The sequence below is a fragment of the Chionomys nivalis genome, chromosome 25 (assembly GCF_950005125.1).
Source record: "Chionomys nivalis chromosome 25, mChiNiv1.1, whole genome shotgun sequence".
In the NCBI taxonomy this organism is placed as follows: domain Eukaryota; kingdom Metazoa; phylum Chordata; class Mammalia; order Rodentia; family Cricetidae; genus Chionomys; species Chionomys nivalis.
This window is the reverse complement of record NC_080110.1, coordinates 35,987,473-36,015,437: the sequence shown is the minus strand read 5'-3', so window position 1 is coordinate 36,015,437 and position 27,965 is coordinate 35,987,473. Positions and strand designations below refer to the sequence as shown.

General features: G+C 43.0%; 1 protein-coding gene across 2 annotated transcripts in view; it reads right to left on the bottom strand.

Annotated features, from left to right (window-relative positions):
* Nucleotides 1–4,593: 4,593 nt before the first annotated feature.
* Msrb3 (methionine sulfoxide reductase B3) overlaps nt 4,594–27,965 on the bottom strand; it is a 116,777-nt gene continuing 93,405 nt past the window's right edge. For both annotated transcript variants that reach the window (XM_057758217.1, XM_057758218.1), the window contains 2 exons: nt 13,501–13,598; nt 4,594–7,556 (listed from right to left, as the gene is read on the bottom strand). In XM_057758217.1, coding sequence (XP_057614200.1) covers nt 7,386–7,556; nt 13,501–13,598 — 269 coding nt within the window. In that variant the 3' untranslated portion in view covers nt 4,594–7,385. The remainder of the gene's footprint in view (nt 7,557–13,500; nt 13,599–27,965) is intronic.

The following is a 27,965-nucleotide window of genomic DNA, read 5'->3' as shown; positions in this document are numbered from 1 at the left end:
TTACCAACATGCAAAACTGCAGTGCTCTTTCTATCAGCTTCCTCTGAAATAACGGTCACACCACAGAATATATTGAAAAAAATATTTTCATTTAACTTGACAATAAGTAAATCATTTAAAATTTCCATCCTTGGGCCAGGTCTACCAATGATGGAGCACTAAGAATAATTAGTGAATGGCATTGGAGCGGGGAGTAGGGGACAGGGACAGCCTTTGGGGTCCCATGAACCTGAGCTCCATTTGTGATCAGCCATGTATCATTATTGGTGACGTGATGCATATTGTTTTGAGCCTTAGTGGAACAGTTTTAAGAGAACCACACATCTCCTATTGGAGGTAATGAAACAAATGGCTGACGTAAAGGTTACTTAACGTATGGTGCCATTAAAAACCGTTAAACACCTATGCTGATACGAAAGTAAGTCCTTAGGAGTAAACCCCAAGCAGCCCCTTCTCAACCCTTACAATCTGTTGAACTGTCTAAAACACAGACCCCTTTCTTCCTTTACGTTGTAGTGACTCACATTTCTGTATCTCCACCCCATCATGAGAGCTGAAGAATTAACTACTAATAATTAACGACTATTTGACTTGCCTCTTCTGCTTATTCATGAAACCTTGCCAAGGTGCTCTGCACCTCTGGGTGATAGATATTAAGAGCGTGCTTGTGTTTGCTGGGAGTGTCAGGATGGACACGCAGGGGAGGGCTTGGAAACCTTCAGATAACAGAGGCCCTGTGGGCTCCACAAGCTGACATTACTACTGTCTATAATCAGATGAAAAGCCTGGAAAACTGTGTGGATTGGTGACTGTACTGGTGAGTTTTATGTCAACTTGACCCAAGTTAGAGTGACCTGGGAAGAGGGGCTGAGAAAACGCCTCCACTGGATTGGCCTGTGGGCACGTCTATGGTGTGTTTTAATTAGTGAGTGATATTATAGCCCATTCGTGGTGGTCCCACCCATGGGCAGGTGGTCCTGAGCAAACCAGAAAGCGGTGTTCCCCCACGGATCCTGTATCAGCTCCTCCTGCAGGTTCCTTCCCTGTTTGAGTTCCTGCCCTGACTTCCTTCCATGACAGACTGTAATATGGAAGTCTAAGAGAAATCAACCCCTTCTTCCCCAAGTTGCTTTTCATATGGTGTTTTATCACAGCAATAGAAACCCTAATTAAGATGGCTCCCAATTCTCAGGTCATTGACTCTGACCCAAAATTGTTGCAGAATTTTCCATGGTCACATGCTAACCTTTCTAGTATTTGGGGTTGGGAGGCCTCAGAGCTGCTTGGTATAGGAATGACAGTCATCAGAAGCTGATCTCTCTCAAGGGTGGCCTAGGACAAGACCAGTCTCTGAACTGGGGAAGGACAGAGCTAATGAAGAATATTCTCTGGCAGCACACTGCACTTCGTCAAGCCCCATGACAAAATGATGAAATATCAATCAGTTTTGACCAATACAAAAAGCAATGGCTGGGATCAGAACCAGGTGTCTTTGAGACTAGCCCATGGATAGCTTGTAAATTTAACCTTCAAGGGATACCAGTTGTCCTAGTTAGGTAACTCTTAGAAAGGAAACATTTAGTTGGGGCTGGCTTACAGTTTCAGAGGTCCAGTCCATTATCATGGTGGGGAGCATGGGGGTGTGCAGGCAGAGGTGGTGCTGGAACTGAGAGTGCTACATCGTGCAGGCAACAGGAAGTCGACTGAGACACTAGGTGGTATTCTGAGCACAGGAAACCTTAAGGCCCACCCCCACAGTGACACACTTCTTCCAACAAGGCCATATCTACGCCACAAAGCCACACTTCCTAATAGTGCTACTTGCTATGAGATTATGAGGACCAATTATATTCAAACTACCATACCAATATTGTCTACAAGTCAATTTATTACTAAACTATGAAAAATGTAAAAAGTATCTATATATGATGTTTGAATGAGAATGGCCCCAGCCTGGTTGTGGTGGCGCATGCCTTTAATCCCAGCACTCGGGAGGCAGAGGCAGGGGATCTCCATGAGCTTGAGGTCAGCCTGGTCTACAGAGAATGGCCCCATAGACTCATATATTTGAATGTCTGTTTCCCAGTTGGTGGACCATTTAGGAAGGATTAGAAGGTGTGTCTTTGTTGGAGGAGGTATGTCTCTGCAGGTGGGTTTTGAGGCTGAAAAAGCCCTTGCGAGGCTGTTTCTCATGTCTTTTTGCCCCCCCCCCCCTTTCTCTCTTTCTCTGCCTGCCTGTCTGCCTGTGGATCATGTGTAAATATTCATCTACTGCTCTGGGAACATGTCTGCCTGCCACAGTGATCATGGACTAAACCTCTGAAACTGTGAGCAAGCCCCCAACTAAATGATTTCTTTCATAAGTTAGACCAGTAACTAAGATGTGTGTGTGTGTGTGTGTGTGTGTGCGCGCGCGTGTTTTCTCTATATATACAGTAGAGACAGTACATAGTACCTTTGTAGGACTCTCTATGGTGCAGGTGTAGGAGGAGGCCCTTGCTTGATATATTTGTTCTTATTTATATAATTTTGTATTAGGCTTAGAACTCTCTTATTTAAACAAAAGGGGGAGGTGCTGTAGGAATTCCTACTGCCAGTAGCCTTTGGGTTACCCACCCACTTGGGCATGGCCTCTTGTCCTACTTATGCTCATGTAAAGCACCCATCTGGCTTCTTTTCCGGCTTTGGGATTCGGTTGCTGTTCTCCGTTCCAGCAGAGGATTGTGACTTGTGAGTCTATCCCTAAACAAATAACCCGCTGTTCTTCTCAATTCTGAGCTAGTGTGGGATTTCTTTTAAGCGTCCACCTTCATGCAGGTACAGGAAAAACACAGTGGAACGATCATGTGCACTGAGGTTTGTCGAACCTCATCGCAATACAATGTAACATCTGGTGGTTCTAGAAAGACCCTGCTGTGCTCCACTGAGCATCCAGGTTTAGCCCAGGGATGCAAGCAGGCAAGGAAGAACCACGGCAAGCCGGTGAGAACAGGTGAGGAGCAACGAGAGACGAGAGCAGTTGAAAGGCACAAAGGCTTGGCCACACCTTAACATTTGCTGCAGGAGGAGAGCTAGTGGTTTTCCAAGGGTAGATATAGAAGCTCTTTAAAAGGAACGCTCACGGACATCTACTCAGTAGAGGTACTGGGCAATGGTGTCCCAGAGCAAACACCAGAATCACATGGAGGGGTTACTAAAGCACATTAGCCAAAGCCCAACTCAGAAGTTCTGATGACGTGAGTGTGGCTGAGGCAGGAGTCTGTTTCTAGTGAGTTCCTGGGTGAGGCAGGTGCTGACGGAGGCCGTGCAATGAGGAACATGCTGTAGGGGGTTCCCTGAAAGAACTACTGGTCAGTGTTTGGGATCTCAGGATAGGACTTGGAGGGCTGATTAAAAAACAAGTCTTCAGGGGTTGGGGATTTAGTTCAATGGTAGAGCGCTCGCCTAGCAAGCACAAGGTCCTGGGTTCGGTCCTCAGCTTCAAAGAAAAGAAAGAAAAACAAGTCTTCAATATCCCTGCTCTTCTTCTCCAAATAAATACGTCAATAAAACAGTAAAAAACTCCAAATATTTCAACAACATATAATATCAGAATCTATCTGTAGATGAGTTCTTATTTTATTTTGGTTTTCAGAGACAGGAGCTCACATGCAGCCCAGGCTATATTGGAACTCATTAGGTAGTACAGACTGACCTCAAACTCAGTGATTCTCCTGCCTCAGTGCCCTAAATTCTGGAGTTACAGAAAGAGCCACTATTGCCCCATTTGTAGAGATGACTTTTAAAGGTAAACATTGATCCATGAGCAGTGGGGACATCCGTATTTCTTATTGTAGGAATCAACCCTTGACATCTGTGTAAGTGAAGACATTTTATCAGAGTCTAGGCAGCATGGCCCCAGCCCGGCATTCCCACAGCTGCACTTACCACAGCGCGCATACACACACACACACACACACACACACACACACACACAAGCACACACACACGCACACAAGCACACACACAAGCACACACACACATGAGCTGCTAAAGGTACTGTTGTGGAGAGGGGAAGGTTGGGGGAATATATAAATGTCCTCCTTTCCCCTGGACCTGAGGATTCTTGTGACCTGGGGTACATGGAATCCCCAAGTTCCAAAGCCCGTAGTGAAGGAGAAGCGTACTAGGGCACAAAGGGCAGGCCTGCTAGGAGGGGAGTCTGCTGTCGTCACTGCTATGCTAGGAGGGGAGTCTGCTGTCGTCACTGCTATGCTAGGAGGGGAGTCTGCTGTAGTCACTGCTATGCTAGGAGGGGAGTCTACTGTAGTCACTGCAAGGTAGGCCATCATGCTAGAAAGTATAAGTCTTCAGGACTGGGGGCAGGAGAGTTGGCTCAGAGGTTAAGAGCACTAGTTGCTCTTCCAGAGGACCTGAGTTCAATTCCCAGCAACCACATGGTGGTTCACAACCACCTCTAAAGAGATCTGGTGCCCTCTTCTACATATGCATGTAGGCATATGTGCTTGCAGCACATCATATACAAAATAAACAAACAAACAAACAAAAAGAAGTCTTCAGGAATTCAAGAAGAGAGGCATTTTTTTTATTAAGAAACTTTATTATCTAATTTCTGTATACAACAAATATAGGAAAAGGAGGTTTCATGTCACTTTTCAAAAGTTTCAAACTATTGGGAGAAAAGTTGTTAAAAAGCCTTCTAAGTCAAGAGTCATACACAACCTTCAAAACAAATGGTGCTAATTCTCGTCGCTCTTCATATCAAAAGCAAGACATTTTAGACAACATGGGGAGGCTTTGTTCCAATCATTATGCCATTAGTATTGAGATTTTTAAGTACATAGAAGTGAAAAGTTTAAGTGCACAGCATACAATTGATATTGCTGCCTCCTTCTGATCTCCTCGGCATCCTCATGTGGACACACTCCCTGCCTACCAGCAAATCTCTGGTTGCTCAATGGTGCCGTTGAAGCTGGGGATGCAGACAGGGAGGCCTGTGCATCCCGTGTTAAGTGAGCCTTCCCACAGATCACACACACACCTCACCGCATTGCCACAGTTCCCTGCACAGTTCCTCCAAAAGTAAATCTGGCGCTCGACAGCTGACATTATTGCCCACCGATACTTTAGCAATATATTTCTTTAGCATAAGACAGAAATACACTGAAATTTGATACCACTTAAGTTCAAAAAGCAGTCTGAGATTAAACCGTATGCACACATCTTTCTTTCTTTTTTCTTTCAATGGATATTATATATTTTTAAAAGTTGGTGCTGGAAAAAGCTGGCTTTTTAAAAAAAACAAAACAATAAAATTTACAAAGCAAAGTACTTATTACAGTGTGTGTGTGTGTGTAATGCTATACTACTATAAAAATCGAGGAAGAGTAACAACCCAGAGTCTCTGGGGAGGAAGGAACTCCTCATTTATCCTCTTTGTCTACTCCAACACTGTGGCTCATATCCAAGGAACCCTGGGGAGGCCACCACACAGATGGGAGTGGACAGAAAGGGCTGTGTGTGTATCTGGAGGATGAATGTTAAGTTGTGTCAATGCCATGTGAGACCCATGTCTGTCCCTACATGGGATCCTTCGTGGTGTTGGAAAGACTCTTACTGTAGTCTGGATGCTTTGTCTTCAATCCCCCTCTTGTTTCTAGATAAAAGTGAAGCCCATCAAGCCCAGGGAAGCCCTGGTTTTGGGGTGATGTTCAGGTGACTTTTCTGTGTGCCCATGTTAAGAGCATAAACTTCTCTAGAACTGTCTGACAATGAAGACTCACCAGGATGCCAGGACCTCCAGGGGTACCCAGAGAAGGCCGGAAGCTTCCGGACATAGTGATCCCATGTTTCCTCGACCCAGTTTTTCATATTTACTGTGTCTAGGACTGCCATATGTCCCTTCTTATTGTCTTTAATGCTTATGAGGAAAGATGCTGGTCTTCATAAAAATTTAGAAACATGAGTATTTATTAAAGGCGAATTTCAGGATCAGCATTCAAAGTCACGATGCTTATTTGTGAGATACCACCTTTGTTTATCCCTGTGAAAACCTCAGGCAACCATGCAGAGCCCCTCTAAGCAAAACCTGCCATATTGCTATAAGAAAAAGTCTGGGTTTGGGTCCATCTGTTTCCATAGCAACCAACCGAGTTCACCTCTGTTCCTTCCCATTGAAAATGCTTACTCTATGGCCGTTGACACAATTAAACCAGATCAGTGTGACTTTACAATACTGATCTTAATTGTATAGCAATATAGTAATTTTGCCCTGAGAGTATTGATATATTTTATAAATATGAGTCCTACTGTGTACATGAAGCTATAGGCACAATGAGGCTAAATGGCTTGTCCCTTGTACACACAGTGAAGTGTGGATCTTGAGCCTGACTATTCTGTCTCAATGTCCAACATCTTCCCACGGGCCTCCTGATGCTAATATAGAAGTTTGGTTTAGGTGAGGTACCTGTAAGATCCTACTGACCATTTTGCACAGCATGGGATTATTTAGTCCTCAAGACTTTAAGAACACTTGGTCTTCTACGATCTTTCTCCATGAATTACGTTGTCCCTAATATTTTATTTTGCACTGGGGAATCTTCTAAAACGCTCACCCAGATGTAGGTCTCATGAGGGGTGGAGAGAAACGCTTATACAAAGGCAACAGGCAAGCATCCTTTGTGAGCTTTGGGCAAAAACAGGGTGCAGCACTTTACAGTTGTCTTACATTCCTCTATTTTCAAAGGAAAATCATATAAAATAAAGACCTGCCCATGCGGTAATGTTTACATCTCTGCGGCAACCCTCAGAACCCTCTCGGATCTGGCAACAATCTAACATAAGGAACGACTTTAGACCTTCACACCCTTTTAGTGAGAAAAACACCTTAGCTCAGAGTTTCCACAGAGTCTAGGAATCTAAGACATCCTTCCATCTTTATCATAAGGCCACGTGTCTGGATGCCCTGCCCTTCCCAGCTCTGCTCCCTGCCCCTAAGGACCAGGAAATCTCTGGTTTCTCCTTAGAAGACCAAACAGCCTCCACCGCTTAGTGAGAAGGGGTGAACCCACATCAATACTAAAGGAAGTTATATGCTGAAAGAAAACAATGCCAAGGCTGCTCAGAAGCTTGTGAAAAAGTTCCACAAAGCTATCTCCATTTGCAAGACCTACACACAGTTCATGATCTAGTCAACAGCAGAATACATGGGTAGACAAAACTTCTACAGAGAGAGAGAGAGAGAGAGAGAGAGAGAGAGAGAACAATTTCAATAACATAAATTGCCCTTATAGCTTCTGAAAAAATAACTCTGTTAAGATGAACCATTTTTGGTTTTTCAATCAGCTGTGCACTAAGACACTTTGTTCCCACCAGGCTCTTGGATTCTACAGCTCTGCTCTGTCTGCCGATGCTGGGTTGCTGTTAGCTCTGCTGCTGCCTCCTTCTGCTTCACTGCTGTCTGTGGGAGTGAAAGACAAGGAGGCCGAATTGATGCAGTATCTTTTGCCGGTCGGACGAGGTCCATCATCAAAAATGTGTCCAAGATGAGCACCACACTGTAAGAGAAAAGTGATGTTGAAGGCAGACATATGCACAGAGCAGGCTCTAGGGGAATGCACGCTACGCAGTCCGAGTGGATGGCTGGTCTGTGCAGAAATGATGGAAAGCATCCTGGACCATTTCTATTCTGACTGTCAATAGCTGCTGAGATGCTTTCAGGCAAGCTTTGTACCACATGTCGAGAATAAAAACACTGGAATTGTGTGTATCAGAAATTATTAGGAGCCACTGTATGTTGTGACCTGTGAACTCTCTCAGCCAGCTGGAAAACAACTGCAGTAATTTTTTTTTTAATTGAATTGACCCTTGATCTCCCCTTGTAAGAAACAAGAATAAAATCTCTTCCCCTTGGCATGACTTTTGGCTTTGGATGGGTGGGTTTCAGATATGCAGATGTCTACTGTAAAAGATACTGTTTAACTGGCCATGACAGAGGTGATGGTGGTTTTCATGGGCAGTAAAACTTAACATCAGCACTGGATGTTCTTGGAACCCAATGAAGCAGTGGCAAGACTCAGGAGATTTATATCATGGTCACCAAAGCTTCAAATGTAGCAAGTGGAAAGTTCCCAGCCCACACAATTGCTTTTTCCTAGCTTCTAATAGGTGGATTGACGCAATGGCTTCCCACCCACCCCCAAATGAATAAAGACAGAGAAGAAAGAGGCTATTCATCAAAACACCAAGGAAGGAGAAAGGCAGAAAGAAGGACTGTTGTATGTTGAGTTTAAAAGACTAGATGCAGTGATGGGAAGCTGTGGTAGGATTCAGTGGTTAGATCAGTGTTGGATGCTGTGACTGGATGCTGTGGTTGGATGCAGTGGTTGGATACAGTGGTTGGATGCTGTGGTTGGATGCAATGGTTGGATACAGTGGTTGGACGTTGTGACTAGATGCTATGGTTAGATGCAGTGTTGGATGCTGTGATTAGATGCAGTGTTGGATGCAGTCGTCGGACCAGTTTCTCCACAAAGGCTAGCTACTAATTAAATGCTTGTGCTAACTGTTTTGAAGCTGAGTAGAGCTCTAGATGGTGATATGTACCATATGCGCACATCTCCCACTTCTCAGCAGGGACAGAAAGATAGATGGAGGCATCAGGGTACCACCTTCAGCAGGTTTTGGAAACACAGAACTCATCATGCAGCAAAGAAATCAATGGCTGGCCTCAATGATTTCCACTGACGTATTTAACTGGTAACTATGGAGTTCCTGTTACATGCCAGGCACAGGTCCTGCATTCTGGAGATTCAGGCAACAATCCCTAGTCCCTGAGTGCTTATCTGCCAGTAGGAGACACCGACAATAAACGAGAAAACCAGTGACCCATAAAGTGTGGCCAGTAGAAATCAGCTAAGAAGAGAAGACAGAGGAAAGAGAAAATATCAAGGTATCGGGAAGCCTCCTTGGTGGCTTTGGAAACATAAGTGAAGGAAGTAAGCAAGGGAGGAAAGAGTGACAATTTAGGTAAATGTTCAATGGGAAGGGCTTACAGATGACTTATTCCATTCTGCTCATTGAGCTGCTCATAAAACACAGATTACGAAGGGTGTATGAATTCACACGGAGCTGGGGTTGAGCTGCAGTGGGGACAATGAGACAGAAATGATGGGGATGCTCTCACAACAGAAACACCTGGACTCTCAGTTTGCCCTCTGAAGGTGCTAAGCTCAATACAAAAGGGTCCTCTGGTTACTATTGAACAGCCAGCACCCATAGCAGCTTCGGCTTCACAGCACTTCTGTGCTAAAGGTGCAGCTTTATATTGCTAAAAACATATTGTGTCAGTTTATTAAAGAACTAAAAATGAACCCCAAACTGATTTGATCAATTGCCTGGAAAATATGAAACAGGCCTGAAAAACAAATCTTGCATTATTTTTATCACATTCTATGCAGGTTTAGGTAATATCAAAGATGACAGTTCAGATTGCTTTTCCTTTCTATATGAACAGCTGTGACCAAATATTCAGGGATCAGCAGCTAAGATTCACCAGGAAAATGCCATATGCTTGCCCTGTGGACACAGAAAAACACCTATTTCTGTCTGGCACGGCATTCAAGGAGCAGGCCAACAGGACCTAGTATTCTCAGTGACTGTGCACAGTTACTGATTTCATGTGCAGATCAGGTACTTTGATCACTCAGCATCGGAGAGGGGAAGCTTGCATAGAAAAGCCAGAGGTGGGGTGTATGCGCATGTGTGCGTGCATATGTGCGTGTGTGCTCATCATGTCATTGAGTTGTTGAGAGAACACAGCTTGTTGGTCAAAATAAACGATGCTGCTCCCATTCATTAATTGTCTTGTGTACATTCCTCCCTATCAAAAAAGTGTGATAAGGATAGACAGGAAGCTGGTTAGAAGTTATGTGGTCTTCACTTCCGACATCTTTTTTTTGGGGGGAGGGGATGACAGTAATTCAATCTTTTGAACTAAGTTGATTTTCAATATGTCCTTTTATTTGCTAATTAGGAACATGTCTGGATTAGACAGAAAGGGAAGTTCACTTCAAAATGTATTCCTGATACAAATAAAGGAAAAAGAGAAAAACCACCGTTAGGAGAGAACAACAGCTGTCTGCAAGCAAACGCCAGAGGTGATGTCATGGTGTCTACCACAAGATGCTCCAGAGCGGTGGTTCTCACCCTGAGAGTCACAACCCTTTTGGGGTCTCTGACTAGATATCCCGTATATCAGATAATTATGTTCTGATTCCTAACAGTAGCAAAATTAGTTATGAAGTAGCAACAAAAATAATTTTATGTTTGGGGTCAGCACCACATGAGTATCCAAGTGTGGCGATGTTAGGAAGGTGAGACCCGCTGCAGGGAAGCCTGCTCGGGAGGTCACAAACCGTAGCACAGGTACCCATGTCTACCTCTGCCACCGCATCGGTGCCTACCATCCGATGCTCGCTGTTTCTCGGGAAAGACTAACCTCCCAAGCAGGCTTCCTCTCAGGTATACGGGTCTGGGCTCAAGGGTACACCAGACAAAGGGAGTGAGCGCACGTGGAGCCCATTCGCTCCAGCTTCGAGCCCGGCTAGAGGCCCGGATGATGGATGGGAGTTGTCAGTGACGCGCTGTTTCCTTAGATGCCTGCGAGCTCTGCCCCCCTACCCCCCGGCACAGTCAATTGGAAGTGTGCTGGGCTCACTCAGCACACCTGGTAGTAACTGAAGCAAACTGATGAAGAAATCTCTGAACCCTGCTGTTAGTGATTTCGTCCCGGATGGACAGAGTTCTCTTGGTGCCCATGCAGCTCTTTATCTCTCAGGAAACGCTGCACCTGAGTGCCCTGAGTCAGACAGTCTGGTGACAGATGTGGAGGAGGTGGACATGAAGTGTGCTGGCTCCCTATGACAACAGGGAGAGACTGTGGCCTTTGCCACGGGGCCAAGGGCTGGACACCTTTTGTGAGAATGACCTCATTTTGATATAGTCTCTGTGATCATCTCAGGACATCTTCATAAAGGCCTTTCCTTAGTGATTGCCCATGCTATCTCTCCTCGCACAGGGATAGAAGGAAGTCCAGCTAAATCCTGAATTGCAGGAATTAGACACAAACATCAGAAATTAGGGATTTGAGTTAATATTGCCTGACTCTGTTTCCTTGTTTAGAGAACTTAGAATTAAAAATGTGTTTTGAGTGACTTTAATGCAGTTTTTACAAAGTGAGGGATGCCTAAGGCTGGTGAAATGGCTCATTTGTTACAGCCATTTGCCACCAAGCCACAGGAAAATCTGGGTGCAGCCCCTGGAATCCACACTTTGAGAGGTGAGAAATGACTTCTGACCCCACACACAGGCTGCGGTGTATGTATGGGGAGGGGGTGAATGCATGCATACACACATATATGAGAGATGGTAGCCCTAAGAGATGTTTACTAGTTACCATGTACCTACACCTCAAGTTAGAATACCATCTTTCCTAGAACATTACCTTCTGTCTAAAATTTTAGATTTTTGAATAGATAATTACAGTTGATTCCTGGACAGTTGGTGTGGGAGGTCCTTCTGTCTCTGTGTTGATTTTATTGGTTAATGAATAAAGAACTGCCTTGGCCTGTGATAGGGCAGAACTGAGGCTGGGAAAACAGAACTGAATGCTGGGAGAAGGAAGGCAGAGAGAGAGAAGCCATGGAGCCCCCAGAGACAGACATGCCAAAACTTTAGCCAGTAGGCCACGTGGCGATACACAGATTAATAGAAATGGATTAAATTAATATGTAAGAGTTAGCCAATAAGAAGTTAGAGCTAATGGGACAAGCAGTGATTTAATTAATACAGTTTGTGTGTGATTATTTTCGGTCTAAGCTAGCCGGGCAGCCAGGAACCAACAAGCTGCTTCCTCCAACAGACAGTTATTACATTTTCAATCATAATCAATATAATGAAAAACTGAATCACAGTAAAGCAAATGCTGGGGAATCGTGGAGTTATTAAACATCTCTCCAACTTGACCCTTTGTAGTGTCTCTTTGCCCTGCCACACACCCTTCTTCAATAGTGTGTTCTGGAGTCAGATTACCTAAATGCAAATCTCAGCTCTGCCATTAGGGCTACACAACTTTACCCAAGCAACCACCTTCTCTGGGCCTCATTTTTCCCCAACTGTAAAATGAGGAGAATAAGGCTATTGTGAGCATTAGAAAGTGATATTGTGGAGGCAATGCTCAGTGCACTTAAACCCAGCATGAGCGAGTCCCACTATCATGCTCAGACTCATTTCTCAGAGTTGGGCAAGCTGAAAACACGAGTTAAAGAAATGACGCTACGCTTTTCAAGGGAGAAGGGTCTTCACATGGAAGATAGTATACTTGAAAACCTTACCTTTTAACTAAAAACAAATTCTGCATGTATTGAAATTGTCAAAGAACAAACTTAGTAATAAAACAAAAACTAGAGATTCATTAGATGGTCAAGTTTGAACAACTATCCTTCCCTCTTGACAGTAAAAACACCACCCACTCTCTAAGAATCTTGGAAGTGCTGAAGGTGAGAAACTGGATAAAGGACAGGCAGAGGAGTTCCAAGGGAAGCCCACGCGGTGCTCACTGTGTCCTGCAGCCACCCAACGGTACCTGTCTTCATTCAATCTGTACAAAAACATCTTCCAACAAAACACTCTTGGGTACCAGTAAATGTTAGTACCCCAATCCTCAGAACACTCCTTTCGCTTGTTGGGGCAGACACAAACTGGACACTTTCTGTAGAACATGCCATGGCTCTTTCTCTGCATGGGCATGTCAGCCATGTCTCTTGGGCAGCCACAAAATACCAGTAAGTTACAGTCTCTCAGTGCATTCACTGTTTTCACTACCCCTTCAAAACATTTTCACTTTCTTCCTTAGAGGGAGCATTGATTTGGGTACAGAAGAATGGGCAGAACAAAATAGAGCATCCTTAGAAATACGGACAAAAACAGACACTAGCAGAAACACACCAAGAGCTGCCTTAGCTTGGACTCCCCTTTAACCAGCCTTGAACTAGCCTACCATTGAACTTCCACTTCCGGTGACTTCTCTCCAACCTCTCCCCAGGAAAAGCCATGTCTGAGATCTTCACAGACTATGTTTGGATCAGAGCCATTAAAGATATTACGAATAAAGATTGGGTAATAGAACTGCAGAGGCCAAGCTATCATTACATCATATGCAAGGCTATATAATGAAATCACCATATGTCCCCAAAATGCCCATTCACTACTATAGTAGATCAAATGAAAAAATCTCCCCCTACCAATCAATGACTGGTTAATATCGTTGAAGCCAATGACTGACACCGTGTTCGTCTTGCTAAACATCTAAAGATGGAAGCATCGTTCTGACCTTAAAAAGGATCCGGTATGTTTGTCTGTCCCTCTTTTGAACAGTCCCTTGGCCTGTGTTTGCAGGACAGAGCGAGCCCCCTACTGGGGACACAGGTGGGGTCAACTCACCTGAGAGCAGCTTGTCTCCACTCTGTGCATCCCATAGGAAAAATCGTCCGTGAACTCAACGGCCTCAGAGCTGATCACGTCATGAAAGGAAGGCCAACCTGGCGTGGGCCAAAAGGGAGGAGACAAAACCTTGCATTAGATTCGAGTCTCAAGGTCAATGAAGCAAAGGAGGCAAAGCCTCAGTCACGACTAATGCTGGGCATCTTCAGCCTGGAAGAAAGGGTCGAAGCCACAAGAGGACAATTGCATAGAAATTCAACCCTTTTCTCATGCTGAGGCAACAGCAGAGCCGGGCTCGTGTGTGCTTCCTGAGACAGCCTTGGATCAATGGATAGTTTCTGAGAATATTCCAAGACTTCCGAAAGCTCTGTCATCACGTCCTCTTGTCTTCAGAGTCACGAGGCTCTTAATCTTCCTTTGTGGCATTTTCCAAAACAACCAATTGATTTGGGTAATTTTTCCAACTATTTCACACTTCTTTAGAAAATCTTGTCTTTTCAATTCTCAGCTTTATATGGTTAAAAATAAAAAAAAGATGGTTATCCTATTAACTACCTCCATCTAATTTCCTTCCTGGTCTAGTGTATCTGGCACAGAGCATGTATCTGTAGGTGAACGCCTTGCTCACCTCCTAGGAAAAGCTGCGAGAGCAGATGCCCAGGCATCTAGACAGAGCGCTATTTCTCAGATAGCATCTCCTCCAGTTCCCACACGGTTTATCAGTGTTTTAGAGTCACACTGTAAGAAGCTCTTGCTGAGTAGAGCACACTGGCATAAGTATTATTTCCTCTCATTTGTTCCCACAGAAAGGAAGTGTCACTTAAGAACGGTGCTCACTTTATTACACACACCGAAAGAAAACGGCATGCACACTCCAACAACAGGATTTGCACTTTCAAACAATTAGTTCCTTGCCAAGTTCTCCTCAGAAACTTGCCCAAACTCCTCACTCCCCCACCCCACAGAGCGCAGGCTGCTTTAGGTCACAGCTAAACTTCCCAGCAGGACCTGAAACACTCCCGGTTCCTTCAGAGAGCTCAGGACTCCTACGCAGCAGGGAAGCCTCACCCTGAACACAGCTCCACTCTTCTGAGACTCCACTGCTGTAAGTAACTCACGACTCACTACCCTCTCAACCCTAAAACCACCTCCAACACAGGCAGCGTCATTTGCTATACAATGGCTGCTTCCCACATTTAGGTGTTCTTTGTTAAATCACAGAAGTGCCAGCTGCCAGTGAGGGTAAATTTCATGGTGACACTTACAGAATAAATAAATGAAGTCATTTATCTAGAAAAAGAAAGAAAATGCAGTGTATTGTCCTTTTTAAACCTTCCATAGCACAACACATTTGAAAGCAGTTGAAGGCACCTGATGCCAGTATTGGGGGGGGGGGTAGAATCTTTGGGCCTGACGTGGCAGCAGAAGATAAAAGACGAGACTCCGGTTTCCACTTCGCTAGGAACTGAGACATGGATGTGTCGCCCCTCCATGCCGCTCTGCTTTCTATACAGCCACATCTTTTGTTTATCTGCTCTGAGATTCTCCAGCATTGCTCCATGCCTTCTTTCTGACCAGGTGGTAAATACTTGAAGGCAGTCTAAACTCACGGCTCACAAGGGCTGACACAGCTCAGAGGGCAGCATGGTCCCTTAGCACCCTTAGTTACCAGGAAGCATAAAACAAGGGGATGAATGAGCAAAGCACATCACAGAGGCCTGGGGGGGGGGTGGAGAGAGAGGAGAGGGAGAGAGAGAACTAAGAGAGAGGAGAGAGAGAGAACAGAGAGAGAGGAGAGAGAACAGAGAGAGAACAGAGAGGAGAGAGAGAACAGGGAGAGAGGAGAGAGAGAACAGAGGGAGAGAGAGAGAACTGAGAGAGAGAACAGAGAGAACAGAGAGAGGAGAGAGAGAGGAAAGAGAGAACAGAGAGGAAAAAAACAGAAAGAGAGGAAAGAGAGACAGACACACACACACATCCTCCTTTCTAACACACGGAGGTATCCAGTTTAGCTTGGTCACTTCGATAAGGATTAAGCTCTGTGCACAGTTAGGGAATTGTTCATTGTGTCCATGGAGCAGTGGAAATATGCAGAACATTAAGCCACTCATTTTGCAGAACTTTTTGGGAGAGAGCAGAGGATACAGAAGCGGCGAATAGCAGAACCAAAGTAGAATCTGATAACTTGACATCAGCCTAGGGACCCCTTCTCACACCCCACTATTCCTCTACCAAAAGTTGAGTGGTCTTTCATTTGAGTACTTCCTGGAAGGCGCTGCATGCTTTATAGAATTGCTTTAATGTCCCAGGTTGATCATGGCCTGTTTCCTCTGGAAGTTGATAATGAATGAATAACACTGTTTTCGAATGTTGAGACTATTCACAGGGAACCATCCAAAAGCCACGATGTGAGCGGAGCTAGTGTGGAGGCTATATAAACTTTATTCATTTATTTCAGCCACCACAAAGACAGAGCAAACTCAATTCAAGTGATCTGGCCAACCATAAAGAAACACATTTTGTCAACCTGAGTTAAACGTTCACAAAATTTTCCAAAAGACCATATTCAAGACCAGAGAATGGCAGGGAGGGCAAAACAGTATGGAGCGCTCCAAGAAACTCCCATGTTGCTGGGAAACTAGTGATGTCTGAATGTTTGTTGTTTACTGTGCTATTAACATTGGAGGAAACACTAAAAATAAATCCATAGAGACATTTCCATATTCCTCCAATTTGCAATGTTCTTGAGCACTGTGGAAGAAGGCAGTTCAAAAATCAGATGTTCGGCAAGCCATTCAGTTCTTAATCAGTGGGAAGCGACAAGGGAAACAATTCCCGTGGCGATCGCGTTTCCAAAGAGGGTAGTGGCTACCTTCACTAATGAGGCCAACAAAGGAAACCCCCCTTTGTTTTGCTGTGTCTCTCAGAGAAGTGAGTTGCACTAGAGAGCGAATCCATCAGGAAGATTCGTCCTTAAGGACAATCAAGATGAGGAGGACCATCACCAGGAATAAATTGTCTTCTGACAGGGACCCACGGTGATGACAGCACTCTGGAAGCGGAATTCCCTCATCATGTGATAGTATTTAAAGGAGGAACTCTTCACTGCTGTAAAAGGCCTCAAAGGAAACCCTGCCCCCACTGCTAATACCAAGGAGAGTGCTTCAAAGGGTGATAGGCAGGGACTGAAGCAATCTGCGCCTTGTTGAGAAAATTATCTTGAGCAAAAGGGAGGGGGGAGGGAAGTGTGTTTATGTCAGTTTTGACATTAAAGAAACATCATCTCTCCTCCTTTCTCTGGGCTTTTCCTTTTGGTCTTCTCATCCAACAAAACATCATTTGTTTTGGATGTGTTCCATGCACTTTTTAAGTCATATGAAAACCTGTATAAACAGGGGCTCCCTCCACCCCCAGTCTCCCCTTTGTTTCTATTTGATGAGCTTGGATCGGGGCCTATTATCATTCCGTTTCAAAGAACATAAACTCTGCTTTTTAGATCGCAGCCGACGAGTATCAAGAATGTCTTATTTTTAATAAATATATTCTCCCTTGGAGGAATTCTCATCTCAAGATGGTAAACACAGCGACTACAAGGAGAAGAGGCCACTTGGAATGCAACGGTTCTGCCTCGATTTCATTCAACAATCAGGCCACATTATCTGCAATTGTATCTTAACTTTCTGTATATAAGGGGCAAATTCAGGACATGCTCGTTGATGTTTCTGACCCAAAGCAAATGATCCAAGTTATTATCACTAAGTTGTCCCTTGGTAGTCCTTATCTATACTACAACAGACTTAGTAATGATGATAAAACTAATGATCTCACCTGACCCACAATGCAGCTATACAGGTGCTCTAAGTGTTTCCTGCTCACAACCAAGAGTGGCCTGGTGCTCCTCAAGCAGTGTGGACAAAGTTTAGAGTTTGCACTTCAATTTCTTCCCAGGAAAAAGTTTCTCAGCTTCCCGGGCTTATCTCTTCCTCGTTTCCTTCAAAACGTTTTTTTAAAAAAACATTCATTGTTAAAATTAGCAACAGGTTCTAAATCAGCTGGAAGCCGATCCCATCTGCACCGTGTCCACAAACGTGACCCTTATTTTCTGCTCTTCAGAAGGATGGGTATGCAGCGCCCGCCTCCCCTGCATTCTTCCCTTGCTCCTAACCCAGTTAGATTCTCAGTAAGGTGGCTACATGATCAGTCAGTAGGTAACAGTAGAAACTTGAACAAAAATTTACTGACTTGAAAGATAATTTCAAAGATGCTATCTGAACATAGTCTAAGTCTGAACACCTAAATCCCAGTTGGTCTTGGGTGATATCAAGTAATCACGAGTTTTATCTGAGCACAATTTTGGTGAGAACTCATATTAGTGTACGCCAGGTCTCACAGCTCTCTAAGTCCAAATATTTCAAAATTTATAAGTTTGGGATTTTCTAAAACCTGAATCTATTCACCTCCCTGACCACAATTTACCTTCTTAGCTAGGCCAAGACAAATAATAACAGGTCCCCTGCAGACAAGAATTGTTTGAGGCTTAGATCCCTAATCCTCGTGAAATTCTTCACTGGAAATGATATTTCCAGTGTAACTTTTATCTCATTTTTAAAAAGGATGACTCTCCGCTCTCCTTCAAAGACCCCCATTTGGTTGCAATCTAGTCTTCCAAAAGTATTAGTAACCAGCGGAATAGATGCACGAGCAGAAAAGCACAGCGCAGACGGCTCAGCACGAGTTTTTCCTTTCCGTCCCCACCTACCTACAGCCAAGCATGATTGGGAGTTTTCCTCTTTCATTCTTTTTTTAAAGGTCCTTATTCTAATATCTCTTGATTTGCTCACTTAACCTGTGCTGTTCCAATACGGTAGTTACTAGCCACTTCCAGACAGCCACCTGTCAAGTCCTCACAATCAAACATTCCAGATGACGGCTGCTATTTAGACAGCACAGACACACAGAGAACATTCTTCCCATGACTTCTACCACTAGACAATGAGATTTCAGATGCTTTGAATTGATTCTATTACGAAAGATGGAGATCTAGTAACCCAATCTTCACTAACTGGCCCATTTCCAACTTTTATGTTTACCTCGTTTTTCCTTTAGAAACCTTACTTGGGGATGTCTGCATCTGGGAACAGATTCTAAGTTCAATAATATCAGGGAATTTGTTCTGTTCATCCCTTAATTTCTAACCATTAGCACGGTGCCTGCTAACACACACAGTACTCTCTTGGCTAATAATTGCTTATTTATAAGAATCATTTAAATTAACGATTCTTTAAACACCAAGAGAGCATGACTGCTTTGTTTACTAATATATTCTTAATACTTAACCCATGAGATATTTTAAGTGAGTCAAATAATAAGGAGAAGATATTTCATTAACAGGTTGGTGACAATTACAGGGAAAGATACTATCATGGTGTTTTCTGGATCCAGGGGAGCAGGAAGAGCCGATCTTTAATGGTTTGGCATTTCCACTGTAAAGATGAAAAGCCATGGAGCTGGCTGGTGATGGTGGCGGTTGCACAGCAGCATTAATTTACTTCATGCCATGAACTACACAAAGACATTGTTGACTTGGTAAATCTCATTATATTTAACATAATGAAAAATGTGTGTGTGCATGTGCGCACGTGCACGTGTAGGCCAGGGGTCAACTTTGGGTATCATTCTTCAGGTACCATCCACCTGATTTTATGAGCCAGGGACTGGCCTTGGTTCACCGAGTATTGGAGCATGCTTGCTGGCCAGCAGACCCAAGCAATCTGCCTGTTTCCACCTCGCCAGTGCTTGGGTCACAAGCATGAACCACCACGCTCATCTATTTTATGTGCATGTGCCACCTCAATCCGTGAAGGAGGACCCTCAACAGGAACTGAGCCAGTGTCTGAAGCAATGTTGGGGTTCCCAGTCTCCGAACTGGAGGAAAACAGACTTCATTCTTTTAAACAAGAAAGAGAGGAGGGGAAGAAAAGGAGGGCTGAGGGGAAAGGAGAGGGAGATAAAGAAGGGGAGGAGAGAGGAAGAAAGGGAAAAGGAATGTTTGAATGTGTCTGTTACTGAACCAACCGAAGAAATATACAAAATAGGCAAAGAAATTCTATTTTCCCTAGGTGATTTTTAATAAATACCAATAAAACATGAGTTATCTTTCCTACGAAAATGAATGCATTTGCCAAGCCTGCTCATTGATAATTTTAGATGTAAAATAATGTGGCCTTATCACCCATAATCACTGCAAACATTTGAGTCTATTTAATGACACTGTGACCACAGACCGTCAAGAACACAGAGGTGTCCTTTGGGCGGTGTAAACATCTGGTATCTATTCTCTTTAGAGATTAATAACGGAACCGGTCAGCACAGGCTTCACACTGATTCCTCTGAGGCCTGCGCAGCATTTTTAAATGCTCCCAAACACACACAACCTCCAATTGGTATGGATTTCATCCATGGTTTTTCTTACAATCGCAAGCTGCACCTAAGTCCTAAGCAAAAATCGACAGAGGAGCTTCCCTACTTCCCTTAGTGGAGGCAGCTAGTAATACTTTTTTTTTTTCAAGTTCAATAAAATTACTGAACTCAAACAAACAACTTCCACAAAAGGGCTGGGGAGGGAGCTTTTACTTCCCTGGCCACAACACAGCCTCTTGTTACTTAAATCATAGCTCGCGTTTTAGGAGACGTATCTTACACACATCAGTTGAAGGCCTTCAGCATGGAAGGATGTCAGCCACTTCAGGAGCCACAGCCTGGCTTGAGTCATAATTTCTAAGTGCCATTAAAAAATGTCTCTCAAACTGGGTTTAAATTTAGTGTTGACCTAATAACCTTGATCCCCAAAACATTCAACTTCACATGATCATTTTGTTTTGCTTCCAAAAGCTCTTGAGTCCAGTGAGCCGTCCATAGGAAGCTCCACAAGGAGTTTCCCATTTGTTTAGATTTTGTTAGATACACCAGACAGGAAGATGGTGATTTGGGATGACTGAACGTTATTGACGGTGTTTAACTGACCTTAGAAATACCATGAGAGCTGAAACAGGGAGATTCGAAGGGATACAGATTTTATTTCCAGCGGTGTGCACTCTAGTGTGCACCAAAAGGAAACAATGTCCCAAGTGCAGTCCTGAATCAGGAGCACTCACTACAGAGCATCATCTGACAGTGTCACCCTGGAACCTACATTCTTCAGCTTGCTGCCCATCAGAATTTCACACAATTCCTGGTTTAAATGCATGGGCCTGGTGAAAATGTTAAAACTACATTCTTGTTTTCTAAAAGGCAGCTCAGTATCAAAACCCTTCTGCTCATCTCAAATTTCTCCTCATGTTTTCTTTAACTGGTCTCTCAAAACATGCAGCTGGGCTTTTGATCTGTGTTCTATAATAGAAGAGTAAATACTACAGTTTAAAGTATCTCCTTGTTTCAGACGTATACGATTCTTTATGGTCAGCACCAACTCTCCATGTGTCAAGACACGTCACCTACTTCTATTTAAATGTCTGAAAATCCATCTTGAAAAAAATTGAAAGAGAACAGACTGTTCAAAAAAAGCTATCCAAGATAAAATTTTAAAATAAACTAATTTAGAAAAAATACATTTTGCCTTTGTAACAGACACATGACAAAACTGAAGTAATTTGTCAAAACACTAAGCGTTTCCTAATATATAAAAAAAATGTATACCTTTGGGGACCTCAGACATCCCACATCAAGATGTAGGCGTACAAGTGGCCCTGGCAGTCTGGAAGTCTTGATGGTTTTAAATCTGACCACTGACAATAATCAGAAGCTGGAAAGATGGACTACATCGCATGCAGAGCTAACCTTCGCATGAACAGGCTTATCTAATGTGAACGGGGCACACGCCATCGTGTGAACTGGCACTGGACATCGGAGACCCAAGAGTAAAATTTCACGATCTAACCATTCCCAGAATATACTCCACACCCTGCAGGCCGACATATCACTTTGTCAGCTATGCAATAATACCCGATTTTACCTACTGCACCAGGTGCAAGACATGGCCACATAGCTTTAGTGGGCACTAGAAAAACTTTTTTGTTTGTTTTTTCTCGTGGTTTCTTTGCATAGGGTCTCACTATGTAATCCTCACTGACCTGGAACTTGTTACATAAGCCGTGCTGGCCCTCTCACAGATACCCTCTTTCTTCTACCACCCACATGCTAAGAACAGAGGTGCACACTGTGATACCTAGCTAAGCATTTGCTGCAAAAGAAGCCAAATGAACCTGAGGAAAATAGTAACAACAACAAAATGTTGAGAAGCAGACTGAAGACACTGAAGGGTGAATATAATCAAATCATGTTGTTTACATGTATGGAAATTTATGATGAAACCCATTATCTTGTGCTATAATGCTGATATACTCTAACTTAAAAAGTTCAAATAAAATCATATCATACATTTTAAATACACAATATATATAATAAAAGTATTAAATTTTTCTTTGAAAAGAACGTCTATCGAGGCCTGGCAACACACACCTAAAGCCTAAGGTTTGGTAGACTAAGACAGGAGAGCCTAGAGTTCCAGACCAACCTGGGGTACATAGTAAGACCTGTCTTACACAAACAAAAAATCCTGTAAAAACTGGTTAAGAATGACCATAAAATTGATCAAATACTAATGTTGTGGGACTAGCTCTATAAGAGTGCTAAATACAGACTTTAAAATGATGTGTCTATATGTGTGTGTGCATGTGTGCACATGCGTGTGCATGCCACAGCACATGTGTGGAGGTCAAAAAACAACTTGTAGAAATCAGTTCTCTCCTTCTGCTATGTGGGTCCCAAGAATCAAACTCAGGTCAAGCAGGCTTGGTAGCTGGTCTCTTAGCCCACTGAGCCACCACCGCTCCTTATACATACTCATAAACTACAGCAGTTCAGAGGTTGCAGAGACGAACAGAGACCAGTGAAACAGAGTGACCCAGAAAGAGTCACATGCACGCATGGAATGAAGACATGGGTTAAGACACGGGAACTGTGCTGCATGTTAACAGTACATATCAATAATGGTGACATCTGAGAAAATCACAGGTAATTTTTGAGAACTCTCACTTCTCAAGCATTTATATTCTGTGTCACTAAATAACAGTATGTTGTGGCATGGAAGACTATCTTGGCAGCATTTTATAAGAACATGAAAACTCTCTGAATTTCTTTTAGTTTGCTAGCAAAACTTTCTGAAAGCTTTACTTAGCATTCACAAATACAAAACAGCACCATGGATACTGAGGATCTTTTTTAAGAATAATGAAATTAAAGGGTCTTAGTTACATACTATAAGGTGGAAAAATTCATAGTCTTAGACACTATGTGAGAATGAATTTTAATCACATTTCCCATCCTGAAAGTCTTCCTTTGGAAAAGTTTGACCAAGGTCTGGTGTTATACATGCATAAGATATATATATATATATATATATATATATATATATATATATATATACTTTTATTTAAGGATAAACTGAGAGCCAAGAGAATAGCTCTTTGATCTGTAACAGTTTTTTATTTTATTCATTTTTATTTGCAATGTTCCTTTCACGTAACTTTATACCTACCAATTAATCTCAACTTTTCACTCGGCTCCTAGAACTGCCCTGGATTTCTGGCCTCTGAGATATCATAATGTCGTTACTTTTTAAATGCCTTGTTACCACACTCCTGATGCTTTTGAAAAAGTCATACATACACTTATTAACCATAAAGAAATGCATAAATGTGAATATAGCAGACATACCTTATGTATAAATTTTTTTCCTGTTTTATTTTCTTGGCTATTTTCCCTTCCCATAGGAAACCTATGTTAACAACCTCATTATGGTTCTATTGCATATTTGCCTCTGTTCTAACAAGCCATATAAAATCATAAACATCTACACACACATATAAACATGCACACTCTATCAAAAACACAACGTTCCACCATGTAATCACATACCAAGTCACAGCAATGGCTCTGTTTCTAATCCACCCCCCCTCCAATGTAATATTTGGGATATGGGAGGTAAACAGTGTGTGGGGAGGGAGCCAAGGGAGAGCAATGAGGAGGTGAATACAATCCCACTGAATTATATACATGTATTAACATCTTATAATGAAGGGGCGGAGAGACGGCTCAGTGGTTAAGAGTGGTTGTGGCTCATTCAGCTACCCCGAGTTTGGTTCCAGCTGCAGAGGATGCAACACGCTCTTCTAGCCTCTGTGGATACTTACAAGTAGGTGTGCACACATGCAGAAACACACATACACATAAATTATAAAAATTTTATATAATTGATAAATGCTGATATAAAGGAAATGAATAAAAAATGTGGCAGATGCTCATCCTACAATAAACACCCCGACACAAAGGTTCTGTGCATGGTAGACTTCTCTTCCTAGATGCTCATCCTACAATAAACACCCCGACACAAAGGTTCTGTGCATGGTAGACTTCTCTTCCTAGATGCTCATCCTACAATAAACACCCCGACACAAAGGCTCTTTCATATGGGAGAACTCTTATCTATTTATTTTGGTCAATTCTTTATCTGTTAGGCTCTTTAGATCATAATGATCGGGCCCGCTTAGGCTCCGAACTAGTTAGTAAAATAATTAAAAACTGGATAGGCTTTCAGAAGATGGATGTGCACACCCAGCCCCTGCTGAGGGAACAAGAAGACAAAAGCAAGAGGTGGCTTACTGCATCAGGAACGTGGTCGACTCGGCCAGAGCTGCTTCCAGTGGGAGTGAGAAGGCTGGGTCCAACTCCGAGTGCTATACCAATCTTTGCTCTTGGTGTTTGTAGCTCCTCCCATGGTCCACGGTAGCCGAAATCTCCCCATTGAGATCTACGCTACCACTCTACAGTCCCTCCAGCCACTAGAAAGAATTGCATTCAAACCATTCTTGCAAAAATTCCTACAGTCATTAGTGTGAGAGAGACTGAAACAGAAATTATAGACGGCAGGCCACACTCCGGACCATTGTCAAGGAGTGTGATTGTTGACATTGGTTAGATGATATCAAATGTCCTGCATAACTCTATAGTTATGTATATTATACTATACACATATCATTATAAATGTATTATATCTTATATTGTCATATATTGCACACAACATGTATATTTATAGATATGAATCTTCTTGTTCTCCTTCTCAGGGGAAGAGACTGGGGTTCAGAAAGTGTTACTCTTTCACGAGATCTCTTTCCCGTGTCCTATCAAACACTGCCTTCAAGTCCTTGCTCCTAATGCTATACCGAACTCTTTCTGGAGCAGCTCGGAGGGTGGTCAAGCTGAGACAATCCATGATGAAAACATGAAAAACAGTAAGAAACTGTCAATGTTTCCTGAAATCTGGAAGTCATAGTCTGCCAGATGATTGCTTTTCTGGATTTCCTTTTAAATGGGACACGGAATCTGATCGAGAATGGAATCTGCGGGTTCTCAACAAACAGCCCAAGTCAGCACAGACAGACCAAACGCAGGGCCAGCCTCAGCACAAGAGAAGGCGCTCTGCCATGGGCGGAACAGTTTGAATGTTTGAGAACATTTCTGAAGAAAATGACAAGGGCTAGGGCAATGAAGGAGACTAATTTTTCAACCTTCTTGAAGAACAAGAGTCAATCTGTGACCCATTTCCCAGACCCTAAGAACAGAGTCAGTCAGGAAGGAACATTGTCAAGGAACCTAGCTGAAACTGCAAAGACATGGAATTCCATTTGGACACAGGAAGTTCTTCAGGGAATAAAAGAATTTTATGACTCATAAGATGAAAATCTCCTGAATACTCACAAAAGTGATCTAGTGAGGCACGGTCACTGGGAAGGAGATGGATGGATGTGTACGCTGTGCAGGAAAAGCTTAGGCAAAATAGGAAATTGAAAAAAAACTTGGATGTGTTTTCATTTGTAATCTTTTCTTTCTGAATAAAGCTAACTTGAGAAACCCACTTTCCCACATGGCATGGCATTCTATAGACTGCCACATTTGAAACATCTAGTATCTTAATCAAAATCCCCTACTCGCTAAAAATGTGGACAGGCACTTTGTCATCTTAAGATTACTCCTGGGACTCAGTTTTAAGTCGTTTTGAAAATTCTTATTATTCAAATTATATATTTGAAAAAACAGCTGTAAAAGCTAAAGATAAAGACTTGGAACTGATGCTAACGCGCAGATGAGAGGCGTGGAAGCAGGAGGAGAGTCGGGGTTTCCTAGGGAAATTCATAACAGAGAACTTTAGACAAGTTCTAAGACCATAATCAACAATAAGAAAGCCACCTTGACCTTAAACTAGTTCCAGTTTTTTTCTAACAATTCTAATTCAAAATTTTGTCTGTTCTATATTAAATTTCCTTCTCCTAACAGGTTGTAAAAATAGAGCCAGCAGTGGAACCCCTCTGTTTAATCGTTCCCAGGGACAAACACTGTGAATTGTATAATATGTAACTATGAATTGAATGGCAAATTACTTTTATTTAATTTAGTCTAGGGCTCAGCTTCACCTCTGAAATATCAGTCTGCTTCCTTCTATTTTGGTTTGCTTCTATAGTCCACTTAAAACAGTAAATGTTTACATTGCGAGGACAAGAGAATGTGTGATGTATTTTAACTGTCAAAAGTGTTGTGAACAACGGCAGCTGGAAGAAAAATGCCACTTCCCCGTTCCCCGAAGCCCCTGGCTGCCACGAACCAGCAGTTGCATCCTTTAATGTCCATATTAGAAGAAAGACAGAAAAGGAAAGAAATCAATTTACTGCCATTCCTGAAAACAGTATAATTTCCCCCATGTCTGCTCTCTACATCCAATGCACACTGTAAGCTAGTGTGGGGTGGGCTGGTCATTAGGCGTGAAGCTTTTTTTTCCTTCCTGTTTTCTCGTTGTCTTTGGTAGATTCTTGGCTTCCAGACACGAAGGTCTGGAAGGTCCTGGTTAATGTGAATTCTGCTCGCTCCTGCTCCTCTGTGCCTACTGTGTACATCATCCTAAACTCACCGTCAGACGGCTGTGCTGAAGGCCTAGCCTCAGCAGGCTAAACTCTGCACATGAGAGGCTTCTTTGGCTGCTCCCAGACTTGGTGACCTTCCCCTAATAAAGCCGGAGAGGTGGAGATAAACATAACTCTGCTGCTGAATGCTGTCGGGCCCTAGGGGAATATTCCGTGATAAATACTGGGCGGTAAGGACACAAATGCAAAACTAGATTCCATTGTTTAACACATTCAGTTCAAGAAACGTGGGGCACTGGATCCGCCTCACCTCACCAGCCCCGCCTACACATCCCAGCAGATCCCGCACGCCCAGCGCTCTTCGCCCACACGGAAGCCGTCTTTCTGGTTCTCCAATCATACCCACGTTCTGTATATAGTTCAGTTCTCACACTTTAGAACTTAGCTCAAATATCACGCTCACTCAGTGGGATCGCTCTAAATCCCAATCTAGATCAGTGCCACCTCCCGCACTGTGCTAGCATCCGGGTCCTTCTAGCCTTTCCGTTTCCGCCACCGTTCTTACCAGCCGTCGCCATGTTTCTTTCCTGGGTTCACAACAGAGATCGGTATGTAAACTGTCCTGATTATTTACCACCGTATCTCCTGGTCCTCAAGAAGTAAATATTTACCTTGCGGATAAGCTTAAAATTCTACTAGAAGCTGAGGTCAAAAGAAGAGGAAAGGGTGCAGCCTCACCACACCACCCCGGAAAAGGCAAGGGAAAGAAAACTCTTCCTACCAAAGAATTTGTGAGGCAGCTCTAGCCAAGCATCCTCAACTACGACCACATGAAACCGGAAGTCAGAAACAGAAGAAAGCCCAGAAAACTCATAAATATGTAAAAATGGCATGCCCCTAAGGAACAGAAAAACTGTACAAGAGGAATTTTTTTTTCTTAAATCTCAGAGAAGTGATAATGAAAACACACCAAAACTTATGGATATAGCGAAAGCTAGTGGGAAGTTTCAGAAATAAATGTCTATATCTAAAAAGAGAGTCGAGTCTGGTGGTGCACACCTGAAATCTCCAAACTTGGGGTCTAGTGGTACAAACTGTTCCCATTTCTTTTTCCAGTGAGTCAAAAAGCAAAGCAGTGTGAATACAATACACAGACACCAGCAAGAACGCACCATGTAAGGCCAATAGCTCTGTGAGACGCTTCTCGCTGGCTTGTGACTTTCTTATCTTATAGTATCTTTATGGTGTGCATGTCCTTTATGAACAGATAAATACGAGCATATATGAAAATCAAGGAGAGCAAACAAATCTAAGGTAAGATGGCAGATACCTTCAGGAACTCTTCCTCCAAAGTAAAAATGAAAAGTTCAAATTAATAGAAAACTGTATATTTGTATACATAGAATCTCATACTAAGTAAAAATTATTTAAAAAATCAGTAATATTACTTTATAAGAAGCTCACATGAACTGCCATAAAATGACAAAAGGAGGT